We start from the raw sequence: 13,729 nt of genomic DNA on the forward strand, positions 1-13,729 counted from the left end.
TTTGAAATGTTTAATTAAGATACAGCCATTTAAACGTTTCCCATCTTCCACAGTTTGATTGGTGGCCCTGAGTACAAACTGATTTATCGGCACTATGCTACTCTCTACTTTGTGTTTTGTGTGGATTCATCAGAGAGTGAACTTGGAATCTTGGACCTCATCCAGGTATGTGTAGTCAGCTAATGATGGCAGCCACTAAAGAGAATTTGCACTGGATTTTTGAGTAACCATCCTGTAGATCTTTTTGTTAGTCTTTTTATTGATACTGGTAAGAGTTGCCAGATGTCCACCATATGGTGCTATTAAGAAAGCTCCTAGCAACCCGTAAAAACTCCTAGAGCTTTTGGACTCATTGGTTTCTACCCAGCCCTCTCACTGCCCTTGGTTTTCATGTACAATTCTGATACCAATTCCGATGTGTGTGCTTCCCCCTCACCACCACCTAGCAGTTAACTCAGTTCTCTCTGGGCAATGACCAGGTGTTCCACAAAGTTAACTCAATTCTGACACTATCTACCTGAAGATAGACACCAGTGACAAGTCCAGATTGGTGTCACTTGTGCTTCCGACTGACTGGCTATGGATCAGAAGTTCCCATGACTTCCTCCTTGGGTTTAATTTGCTAGAGTGGCTCACAGAACTCTGTAGAAGAACATGGTACTTACTAGATTACCATCTTACTATAGAAGGATATAACTCAGGAACAGTCAGACGGAAGAGATTCACAGGGCAAGGAATGGAGAAATGGGGAAAGGGCTTCCATGCCTTTCCAGTCAGGCCACTCTCCAAAGTCCACCATCCTGGAAGCTCTCCAGACACTGACCTGTTGGGTTTTTCTGGAGATCAGGGGTGGGACTGTAAGTTCCAGTCCTCTAAGTGCATGGTTGGTTTGCCTGGCAAAAAGCCCCCATCTTCGGTGCCTTCTAAAAGTCACCTTATTAACATAAACAGGATACCTTTATCTTTTAGGAAATTCCAAATTCCTTTATCACTTAGGAACTCTGTGCCAGAAACAGGGATGAGTACCAAATATTTTCTTATTATAAATTACAGTATCATACCATGTTTTGAAATTTTTTTAAACTGTTAAGCCAAATGACATTTAAGAATTCATACTTTTTATTTTTACTTGTAATTCTAGCCTAAGACAAAGATACTCGATGTTTTGGTTAATCTATGCAATCCTAACATAGGTAAACAAAAATTTTTTTAGGATTTTTGAAAATTAGAAATGGCTTATAGATTCTTTTATTTTTTTATTATTATTTATCCATTTGAGAGAGAGAGTGAGTGAGAGAGAGAGAACACAAGCCGGGGCTGAGGGTGGGGTAGGCAGAGGGAGAAGCAGGCTCCCCACTGAGTAGGGAACCCGACACGGGGCGCCATTTCAGGACTCTGGCCCCATGACCTGAGCCGAAGGCAGACGCTTAACTTACTGAGCCACCTAGGTGTCCCGTGGCTTATAGATTCTTTTTATTGTCTTTATGGAAACTGAGATGTGTAGGGCCCCTAGCTTGGGAACCATTAATTTAGTATAATTCTATCATTTTAGATTTTTTTTAAAAGTAATTTCTGCTTCCAACATGGGGCTCAAACTCAGAACCCCGACAGCAAGAGTTGCATGCTCTACCAACTGAGCCAGCCATGGCCCCTAATTCCATCATTTTATATGTGAAATTTTAGGTAGGCTTCCTTTAAGTGAGTTGAATAAGTTTCTTAAGTAGAAAGCACTGAAATAGAAGCTTGCATTAAAACCTAATCAACAATTATAGAAAACTCTCTAGCTACAGAAATATAAATTTTACATTCAGAAAATGATTTAAGATGATTAAAAACTCATACATTATATTCGCGCATTGTACATAACAGTATATAAATTATCTGAAAAGATGATCTCTTAAGTTTTTTTTTTTTAAAGATTTTATTTATTTATTTGACAGAGAGAGACACAGCAAGAGAGGGAACACAAGCAGGGGGAGTGGGAGAGGGAGAAGCAGGCTTCCCGCGGAGCAGGGAGCCCGGTGCAGGGCTCGATCCCAGGACCCTGGGATCATGACCGGAGCCAAAGGCAGACGCTTAACGACTGAGCCACCCAGGCGCCCCTCTGTAAGATGATTTAAAAAGCTTTCTTAAAACAGTTGAGTCAGATTGGACATTGAGAGTCAATGTGGCATAATAGAAAGAGTTTAAGACCTAAAATCAGAAAACCTGCATTTGAGTCATGGATCTACCATCTGAATAGATGTATAGGTTATAGGATTCAGTTGTGACAATGTATTTTATAGTATTGTAAACTATAGAATGCTATAAAAATGTGCATATAATAAGTGTTTTAGAAGAAAAAGGAAATAGTGATAATATAGTTTAAAAATTGGGATGCGGTTATTGGAGGAAATGCACTTCACATATGTATCTTGTCAAAATAAAAAGAATTAACCCTACAATGTAATGGGTGTTTATTAAATAATGGGCATTGGATTTGGGAAGATAGATAAGTAGAAGATGAAAATAATAGGAACTAAGGGGTTTGATCTTTGAAAAGACGATGAAATCAATGAATAGTTGGCCTAATATATTGAGGATAAAAGTCAGAGAACATGCGCATGTTTTTAGAGGATGATGCACGTAATTGTATCACTAATGTATCTGAAGTCGCTGACTTCAGAACATAAATACCCAGCTTAGACCAACAACAAGGCGCTTAACCCAGTATTAGCGTGAAACAGGAAAGGATTAAAAAAACCTGACTCCTTAATAGATTCAGCAGAATTTTTAAGTGTTGAGGTACAATAAAACCTCTGTATTGCGTAAGGTATTTCTTAAACTGAGAATTAAAAAAATCATATTACTTAAGTGTATTTTACAGTGTAAATTGGTAGTAATCCAAAAGCCTCTCAAAAAAAAAATCTTACTCAAATATTGCATATTAGTTTTGGTACAGAATTACTAAAGCAGATCTTAGCCAATAATCACTTGTAGCAAGTCAGGAGACCTGGCTCGTGTTTCTGTCTGTCCTGTTAATAAGCAGCGTGGCCTTAAATCATTTACTCTTTTTTGGCTCAAGGGTTCTTGTTTTATGTTTTGGCTCTTCAGTGTGTGTGTGTTTCAGTTTGTAAGTGTGCAAGTTGTTCTTTTCTAGCTCTGAAAGTACTCTCTCAAGAATAGCGCATTCTAGAAGAATTATTCATTGTGTATAAATTGTCTTTATCCCAAGGATGCAAGTCAGTTTAGTAAGGGGAAAGTTCTTAGAATCTATTACAGCAGTAAGGAAGATAGTGGAGACTGATAGAATTGCATCAGAGAGAAATGATTATCCAAATTATATTCCCGAAATGCTCTTGAATTGGAATAGGAAGCATTTTTGTTTGATTATTTAGTGCATATTTATTTATCGTAAACTATTTTTGAAGAAATAATACATGTACATGGTTCAAAATTCAAAAGGCAAACCAAGAATATATAGTGAAAAGTATTTTTCTCCCTCTTTTCTCCAGTACCTAGTTTATTTTTCTAGGAGTAGCACATTTTAGTTTTATTTATTTATCTTTTCAAGATTTTATTTATTTTTATAGAAACCCTTTTATTTATTTTTTAAGATTTTATTTATTTATTTTGAAAGAGTATGTGAGCAGGGGGAGGGGCAGAGGGGGAGAAAGAGAAAGAGAAAGAGAAAATCCCAAGCAGACTCTCCACTGAGCGCAGAGCCCATGGGGTGGCGGGGCTCAGTCTCACAATCCTGAGATCATGACCTGAGCTGAAACCAAGAGTTGGCCACTTAACCAACTGAGCCATCCAGGCGCCACTTTATTTTTTTTTCTTAGGTAAACTCTACACGCAATGTAGGGCTCAAACTTACCCCCAAATCAAGAGTCACACACTCTACTGACTGAGCCCAGGAAATTTTAGTTTTAAAACCAAGGGCCAGGGGCGCCTGGGTGGCTCAGTCATTAAGAGTCTGCCTTCAGGTCAGGTCATGGTCCCAGGGTCCTGGCATCAAGCCCTGCATCGGGCTCCCTGCTCGGCGGGAAGCCTGCTTCTCCCTCTCCCACTCCCCCTGCTTGTGTTCCCTCTCTGGCTGTGTCTCTCTGTGTCAAATAAATAAATAAAATCTTTAAAAAAAATAAATAAAAATAAAACCAAGAGCCAGCATTGTCTCAGGAGAGAAATCTACAGGCATTCATGAAAACAAGGCTGTCCCTTATTATTTACTCTAATTTGAATAAACATTTGTAACGAGTGATAAAAAAAGAAAGGAACAAGTTACATGGTAAAGGAAGAGAGAATTAAGTTTCACTGTAGGATGGCCTGATTATATACCTAGAAAACCTGGAAAAAAACAGCAAAAATTACAATAATAAATAAGTAATGATTGATACGAGCAAAATAGCAAAATATGAGATAAATCCATCAAAATTGAATTTTTCATTTCTGTGAAAATAGAAAAACCATAATTAAAGAAGAAAGCCTCAATACGGCGCCTGGGTGGCTCAGATGGTCAAGCGTCTGCCTTCGGCTCAGGTCATGATCCCAGGGTCCTGGGATCGAGTCCCGCATCGGGCTCCCTCCTCCTTGGGAGCCTGCTTCTCCCTCTGTCTCTCTCTCTCTCTCTCTCTCTCTCTCTGTCTCTCATGAATAAATAAATCTTTAGAAAAAAAAAAAGCCTCAGGAGTGACAAAGGATATCGAGTGTTTGGAAATTAGTATGGAATACTTGACATTAATTCCAATAATTATGAAATCTTAAAGGAAAAACATAAAGGAATATTTGAAATAAATGGAGCTACAGGCGCTCTCCTTTTTGGGAAAAGTCAAGCCAAGATAATAGTAATCAACAAATTGAATGGGAAACCAGTTATAAATCCATCAGGAAATCTTATAGAACTTGTTGAAGGGAAAATTCATCAGGAAAAATGAATGGCTAAGAAATGCAAAAGTATGTTTTGAGGGAAAAAGTTAATGGGGGATAGGCTTTACTAGGCTTGTGGATGAAATTATTACCTAGGAAATCCAAAACAGTCACTGGGAAACCATTAGAGCTAATAATAGAGTTCAGTACTGGGACAAGTTTAACAAGCTTAAAAGTCAGTAACTTTCCCTTAGCGCTAATAAGTTAGGAAATATAATATTTAAAGGGGCCCACTCACAAAAGCAAAAAGGTCCATAAGGTATCAAGGAATAAATGTAAAAAATATGCAAGATAGATATGAAGAAAACTTTCAAACTCTACTGAAAATATGAAAAAGGCAAAATAAATGAATAACATACACCCTTTGCCTGTTGAGAAAACTCATTACAGTGTCCATACTTTCAGATTATAAATTTACTGAAAACCCAATCAGAATCCCTATAAGATTGTTTTTAAAATTATATTCAGGGGTGCCTGGGTGGCTCACTCGGTTAAGCGTCTGCTTTCGGCTCAGGTCATGATCCCAGGGTCCTGGGATCCAGCCCTGCATCGGGCTCCCTGCTCAGTGGGGAGCCTGCTTCTCCCTCTGCCTCTACCCCTCCACCCCGCTCATGCTTTCTCTCTCGCTCTCTATCTCTCTGCGCTCTCTCAAATAAATAAATAAAAATCTTTTTTTTTTTAAAGATTTTATTTATTTATTTGACAGACAGCGAGAGAGGGAACACAAGCAGGGGGAGTGAGAGAGGAAGAAGCAGGCTTCCTGCAGAGCAGGGAGCCCGATGCGGGGCTCGATCCCAGGACCCTGGGATCACGACCTGAGCCGAAGGCAGACGCTTAATGACTGAGCCACCCAAGCACCCCTAAATAAAAATCTTTAAAAAAAAATTATATTTATTGTGAAACATGTATACACAAAAAAAAAATCTAAACATGTCAATACAGTTTCAAGAATGCCAGTAAAATGAAGCTATCACCCAGATTAAGAAACAGTACATTACTAGTTCCGTAAAGCTCATATATACTGTTCCTTACTCCTATCTGCTCATTCATTGCAACCCTCTTCAGACTTTTGTGTTGGTCTTCCCTTTGCTTCTCTTTATGTTTTTACCATGTGATGTATATTCCCTAACTGGTATTTATCTTAGTTTGGAAAATCTGAGTGGCAAGCACAAAAATTAGTTGTGCAAGGAAAGGATAACTTGCCACTTTTAGATGAAGGCTCCCAACAGAAGATGAGCTGAGCAGAGTGGCTGTGTCATGGTCTGGCTTCAGCGTCCCTGAGAGTATACCTGAGCTCCTTCTGGGGACATCTGAGGGCAAGGTCATGTGAGTGCATCCAGAGAAACAGCTCACCATAGGTGGGGCATCAGGCTCTGGCTGTCTAGCAGAAACATGTCAGGAGGAATGGAGTGCTCATTTTCTTTCTCAGCTTGTCCTGACCATAGCCCTGGTTTTCAAGAGTGAGGCAAAGCGCGTTTCAGTGGGAGTAAAACGAGTGTCCTCAGCTAATCCAGGCAGCAGACCAGTAGAAGAGATATTAGATTGCTTCCATTTTCCTTTTTTTTTTTTTTTTTAAGTAACCCAAATAAAACTACTCTGTCTTTATGCAGACTCTTGGGCCTATTCACACCCTACTGAAAACAGAATTCCCGAGTGAAAGAGATGAATATTGCTGATTATAATGCACGTAGCTAGGTAGATATTCAGGAAAGCTATATTAACGTACAGTGGCTCCAGGACTGTTTGAGGTCATGTTTCTTCCTAGCTCCAACATTGAGATATGTCATTTTTAATCTCTACTCAGAGGTAGAGTGGTGCCTCACAAATGTCTGAATTTTTACTTTTATTAATTGTGCCTCCTTTTTCCATGTGTAGGTTTACATTGTTCTTTTCAGATATACCTTTTATAATATAATTGAACCACTTGTCCGGTAAAGTCTAGATCCTGGTTTATAGTTCTATATTTCATCTATTCTATGATGCACATTTCCCCCACTTTAGTAACTCCTACATCAGGATGTATATTACAGTAGATGAAATCTTACAATTATAATTGATAGCATTTACTTCTTAGCACAATAAGTGTTTTATAATCAATGGAAAAGTAATTCTCTATATTTTTTAGTTTATTTTAAAACTAATTTTTTCCTAAACTATTATATTAAGTTGTAAATAATCCATTTTACTTCCCCTTATTAAAGAAACTGTAATGTATAAGGTTTAGAGTAAAATCCAAACTCCCTGTCAGTCTACAAGGCCTGTCATGATCTGGCTCCTTTGTCTTTCTCTGTTTGAGCTCATCATATTCTCACTGTCCTCCAGGATACTCTAGCCATTCCCACCTTCTTTCTGTTCCTCAGACACGAGGACATTTTTGCTTCAGGGCCTTTGCGCTTGTTCAGTGCACCAGAGTGCCTTTGCTCAAGTTCTTTTCCTCTTTAGCTCTTCAGATGACTGGCTTCTTTATCATTCATGACTCGGCTCAAACGTTGATCCTCTGAGACTTTCATGAAGGCCTGTCTGAAGTAACCTCCCATCCCATCATCCTGCTCATTTCCTTCAGAGCACTTAGGACAATAGAAAAGATCTTGTTTATATGCCTTGTTCTTCCCACACCCGGAACATAAGCCTGGCAAGAGCATGACTTGTTGACCGAGGCAGCCCCCGGATAGAATGTCTAGCATGCGGAAACCACTCACTAAATATTGGTTGAATAAACATAATACATAGTGAGGTTTGGTTTTTACTAATCATTCTGTTCCACTGAATTGTGTTTCTCTTTATGCATGAGTTTCACACTGTCTTATTTAGTGTTAATGTAGGTTCATATACTCAGTAAGACCAATTACTCCCCTTGGGTGCAGTTCTTTTTCAATATATTCTCTGATATTTATAACCATTTGTTCAGCTGTATACATTCTTGAATAATTTGTAATGGTCCCAAAAGTCTCTGTTGGATATATACTTAGAAATGAATTAAAAACAGCATTTCCTTCCATTTATTCATTTCTTCTTTCAGATCTTACGTTAAAGTTTTATTGTTGTTTTTTTTCAAAGAGGGTCCTAATACCTTATGGTTTATTTTGAAATTTTAAGATATTAAGCTTTTATTCATCATTATATTTGCAAATATTTCTTATAATTACACAACCTTCCCTTTAATTCTCAGTTTAATTTACAAGTTCACTATTCACTGAAACTCTCTACTTTATGCTTATCTCTTCAGTAGTCGTTTGTCTTCTTATCACTGTTGTTTCCAATTAAAAAATATATGTATTATTAAGCTTTTAGCACAAAGATTTATTTAAATCTTTTTAACACAAGGTTTATTTCAATGTATGTTGAGATATGGAGCTGAGTTACTTTTTCTCCATATCATTATCCAGTTTCTCCAATTATTCAGCCTCCCGTAGTTTTGCTACCCCTAGTTTAAACTTAAATTTCTATATAAATTTAGGCCTATTTCTGGAATTTCAAGGATATTGTTTTGGGTTTTTAAAATTACACAAGTAGAAAAAAATATTTAAAAAGTCATATAAATAGTACATGAATATATTCTTTTTTTTTTTTTTAAGATTTTATTTATTTATTTGAGAGAGAGAGAGAGCACATGAGAGGAGGGAGGGCCAGAGGGAGAAGCAGACTCCCTGCTGAGCAGGGAGCCCCATGCGGGACTCGATCCTGGAACTCCAGGATCATGACCTGAGCCGAAGGCAGTCGCCTGACCAACTGAGCCACCCAGGTGCCCTGAATATATTCTTTTTAAGTTTATTAAGTGAAATGGAGAAGTCCTTCCCTTAGCATTCATTCCCTTTTCTCTCATACACCACTCTCCTTTCTAGAGGTGGCCACTATTAAGTCTTAATGCACGTATATACACACATACACACGTACATCATATGCATTTACTTTTTTTTTTTTTAAGATTTTATTTATTTATTTGATAGAGGGAGAGCACAAGCGGGGAGAGCAGCAGGCAGAGGGAGAGGGAGAAGCAGGTTCCCTGCTGAGGAAGGAGGCTGACGTGGGACTCGATCCCAGGACCCTGGGCCGAAGGCAGCCGCTTAACCAACTGAGCCACCCAGGCGCCCTGTATGCATGTACTTTTTAAAATAAAAAGTAGTGACACCATATACATAGTTCTGTGACTTGCTTTTTTATCACTTAATGATAAGTCTTGGAGCTTTTTCCATTTCATATATTCTTTTTAGTGAAGAATGATTTTATAATAATATAAATGATATGCTGTAATCTTTTATTCAGTACCCAGCTTCTCAGTGTTTCCAACAGCACTGCAGTGCTCCCCTGCACATGGTCTGTATGCTCGTGTAGTCATTTCTTTAGGATAGATTCCTAACGTTGGAATTGCTGCTTTGATTAAAGGATGTGTGCTTTTTAAATTGATAGGTATTGCCAGATTGTCTCCCCAAAAAGGCCTGTTTCCCCATAACTTCACCAACTTTCAATATTAAGAATATTTCCAAATGTTTGCCAATCTGATGGGTGAAAACGGAAATTCATTGTTGTCCCTCGATTTCTTGAATATTGCTTAAGTTGCATGGCTCTCAGTGTTTACTGGTCATTTATATTTGAAAATATCTGACCATAGCATTTGTCCACTTTTCTCATGGCCATTTGTTTTATTCATTTGTAAGGGTTGCATTTTTTCTTAACTATGTGGATATCAGTCCTTTTTCTGTTATATTTATTGCAAATATTTTCTCCTAGTCCATTTGTCTTTTAACTTTAGGTAGTTACATCTGTTGATATTTTTCCTGATAGCTCCAAGCTATAAAAATGTTGTCCAGGGCGCCTGGGTGGCTCAGACGGTTAAGAGTCTGCCTTCGGCTCCGGTCATGATCCCAGGGTCCTGGGATCGAGTCCCGCATCGGGCTCCGTGCTCCTTGGGAGCCTGCTTCTCCCTCTGCCTCTCTCGCTCGCTCTCTCTCTGTGTCTCTCATGAATAAATAAATAAAATCTTAAAAAAAAAATGTCCAGTATTACAGTTCCTTTATTTTTTTTTTTGAGAAAGCCATTTTTTAAAATTTCCTCATACATATGTGTGTGTGTATATATATATATTTTAGGCCCGGTAAACTGTATTGATTGATGACGCATAAAGATAACCCTTATTTATTCTCGTTATTCTTCAGCTTTTTTTTACATTTAAAAAAATTCCCAGTATAATTAACATACAGTGTTATATTAGCTTCTGGTGTACAATATAGTGATTCAACAATTCTGTACATTACTCAGTGTTTGTCACTCTAAGTGTACTCTTAATCCCCATCACCTGTTTCGCCCATCCCCCCCCCACCTCTCCTCAGGTAACAACCAGTTTATTCTTTGTATTTAAGAGTCTGGTTTTTTTGTTTGTTTCTTTTTTGGTTTGTCCATTTGTTCAGTTTCTTGAATTCCACATGAATGAAATCATACGGTATTTGTCCTTCTCCAACTGACTTGTTTCACTTAGCATAATACTCTGTATATCTATCCATGTTGTTGGAAATGGTAAGATTTCATTCGTTTTTATGGCTGAGTAATATTCCGTGTGTGTGTGTGTGCGTGTGCATGCACGCGCTCACACCACATCTTTATCCATTCATCTATCTATGGATACCTCGGTTGCTTCCATACTGTGGCTATTGTAAATAATGCTGCAATAAACATATGGTGCATATACCTTTTTGAATTAGTATTTTCATATTCTTTGCGTAAGTACCCAGGAGTGGAATTACTGGATCATATGGTAATTCTATTCTTAATTTTTTGAGGAACTTTCATACTGTTTTCTATAGTGGCTGTACCAGTTTGCATTCCCACCAACAGTACACAAGGATTCCTTTCTCCACATCCTTGCCAACACTTGTTTTTTGTGTTTTTGACTCTAGCCATTCTGACAGGTGTGAGGTGATATCTCCTTGTGGTTTTGATTTGCATTTCCCTGATGAGTGATGTTGAGCATCTTTTCGTATGCCTGTCGGCCATCTGTATATCTTCTTTGGAGAAATATCTGTTCGTGTCTTCTGCCCTTTTTTAACTGGATTATTATTATTATTATTATTATTATTATTTGGTGTTAAGTTCTTTATGTATTTTGGATACTAACTTCTTATTGGATATGTCATTTGCAAATAACTTCTCCCATCCTGTAGGTTGTCTTTTTACTTTGTTGATTGTTTCTTTTGCTGTGCAGAAGCTTTTTTGAGCATTTTTTTTATTTTTAATTTTTTAATTTTTTATTGTTATGTTAATCACCATACATTACATCATTAGTTCTTGATGTAGTGTTCCATGATTCATTGTTTGTGCATAACACCCAGTGCTCCACGCAGAAGGTGCCCTCCTTAATACCCATCACCAGGCTAACCCATCCCCCCACCCCCCTCCCCTCTAGAACCCTCAGTTTGTTTTTCAGAGTCCATCGTCTCTCATGGTTCGTCTCCCCCTCCGACTTACTCCCCTTCATTCTTCCCCTCCTGCTATCTTCTTCTTTTTCTTTTTTCTTAACATATGTTGCATTATTTGTTTCAGAAGTACAGATCTGTGATTCAACAGTCTTGCACAATTCACAGCGCTCACCATAGCACATACCCTCCCCAATGTCTATCACCCAGCCACCCCATCCCTCCCACCCCCCACCACTCAGCAACCCTCAGTTTGTTTCCTGAGATTAAGAATTCCTCATATCAGTGAGGTCATATGATACATGTCTTTCTCTGATTGACTTACTTCACTCAGCATAACACCCTCCAGTTCCATCCACGTCGTTGTGCAGAAGCTTTTTATTGTAAAGTCTTCCCAGTAGTTTATTTTCGCTTTTGCTTCACTTACCTCAGTCAGGGAACCTGTCTAGAAAAATGTTACTATGGTAAGTGTCAGAGAGATTACTGCCTGTGCTCTCTTCTAGGATTTTTATGGTTTACAGTCTCACATTTAGGTCTTTAATGCATTTCGAGTTTATTTTTGTATGTAAGAAAGTGGTCCAGTTTCACTCTTTTGCATGGAGCTGTCTAGTTTTCCCAACAGTATTTGTTGAAGAGACGGTTTTTTTCCCATTGCATACTCTTGCCTCCTTTGTCCGAGATTAATTGACCATATAATCGTGAGTGGGCTTATTTCTGGGCTGTCTAGTCTGTTCCATTGATCTATGTGTCTGTTTTTGTGCCAGTACCATACTGTTTTGATTACTATAGCTTTGTACTGTATCTTTTTTTTTTTTTTTTTTTTGCTTTGTACTGTATCTTAAAGTCTGGGATTGTGAGACTTCCTGTTTTGTTCTTTTTCAAGATTGCTTTGGCTATTTGAGTTTTTTTGTAGTTCCATACAAATTTTAGAATTGTTTGTGTTCTAGTTCTGTGAAAATGCTGTTGGTGTTTTGACGGGGATTGCATTAAATGTATGGATTGCTTTGGGTGGTATGGCCATTTTAACAGTATTTGTTCTCCTGAGAAAACCATTTTTATCACCATCACCACCCAGTTTATCTGTGCTGGATATGTAGCAAATGGCCAGATTGTCTAAAGAACACCTGCATAACATTTCCTTCATGTTTCAAGAGATGAAAATACCTGCAAAAAGTTAAGTACCAAAGTACACAAGATGACACAGATAATCCATGTATGAAATTTTATCCCACCTGCAGCTTTTGTATATTTGAAAAGTAGAATTCATGAAATAAAAAATTTGTCCTGTAAAGTTTAATGGAAGGAGATTTAGCCTGATTACAACACTAACACCAGTGTCAAACTGATTTGATTTTTGTTTATTTTTGTTTAAGGTTTTATTTATTTGTCAGAGGGAGAGAGAGAGAAAGCACAAGCAGGGGGAGTGGCAGGCAAAGGGAGAAGCAGGCTTTCTGCTGAGCAAGGAGCCCAATGGGGGACTTGATCCCAGGGCCCTGAGATTATGACCTGAGCCGAAGGTAGACGCTCATTGGACTGAGCCACCCAAGTGTCCCTGATTTGATTTTTCTAAAAAAAATGATCCCCCCAGCTTTATTGAGATATAATTGATGTATATAGTATTGCATAAGTTTAAAGTGTACAGTCCTATTGATTTGATGTACTTATGTATTGCAAGATGATTACCACTGAGCATTGGCTAACGCCTCTTATTACATCACATAATTAACCATTTCTGTTTTTGTAGTGAGAATCATATTTTTTCAATAAATTACAGTGTGATACCCACACAAGTTGGAATGCTAGCCCTCTGGTGAACAAGGACCTGATCAGAACAAGAAGTCTTTATTAAAGTCCCAAACTTTATAAGTGTGATCTTTTTCAAACTGAATCCATTCCTTGCATTATGTGTGGGTTTATGATCTTGCCATTTCATACTGAGCATCTAGATTTCCAGACCCTTGGACTGCACTAGGTCCACTTATACATAGGTTTTTTTTCAGTAAATACAGTACAATACTGTATGTGTATTTTCCTTATGACCTTCTTAATAACATTTTTTTCTTTAGCTTACTTTATCGTAATAATACAGTGTATAATACATATAACATGCAATATTTATGTTGATTGATTATCTTATTGGTAAGGCTTCCAGCTACTAGTAGTAGGCTATTAGTAGTTAAGTTTTGGGGGAGTCAAGTTATAGACGGATTTTTTGATTGTGTGGGAAGTGGGGGAGGGTCAGCACTCCTAATCCCCATGTTCTAGAGTCATCTGTACTTCCTGTTGCTTAGTCTTGGAACTTCCTTCATCAGCTGAACTATATCCATCTTCGTCTTCACTTGTAATATCACTTAATTTTCTAAATTTGACGTTTCGGTTCTTGTTTTCAAAATTCAGTTTAATTCCATATTTAAGCA

The 13,729-nt window shown here is 37.9% G+C and overlaps 1 protein-coding gene across 6 annotated transcripts in view; it reads left to right on the forward strand.

The window, feature by feature from the left end:
- The window catches only part of AP3S2 (adaptor related protein complex 3 subunit sigma 2), a 53,800-nt gene that overhangs the window by 5,441 nt on the left and 34,630 nt on the right, over nucleotides 1-13,729 (forward strand). For all 6 annotated transcript variants that reach the window (XM_028122149.2, XM_028122148.2, XM_028122145.2 and 3 more), the window contains one exon: nucleotides 54-165. In XM_028122149.2, the coding sequence (XP_027977950.1) occupies nucleotides 54-165 (112 nt within the window). The remainder of the gene's footprint in view (nucleotides 1-53; nucleotides 166-13,729) is intronic.

Source organism: Eumetopias jubatus, unplaced genomic scaffold (genome assembly GCF_037043125.1).
Source record: "Eumetopias jubatus isolate StellerSeaLion01/CBP00866 unplaced genomic scaffold, mEumJub1_p1.0 scaffold_7, whole genome shotgun sequence".
Taxonomy (NCBI): Eukaryota; Metazoa; Chordata; class Mammalia; order Carnivora; family Otariidae; genus Eumetopias; species Eumetopias jubatus.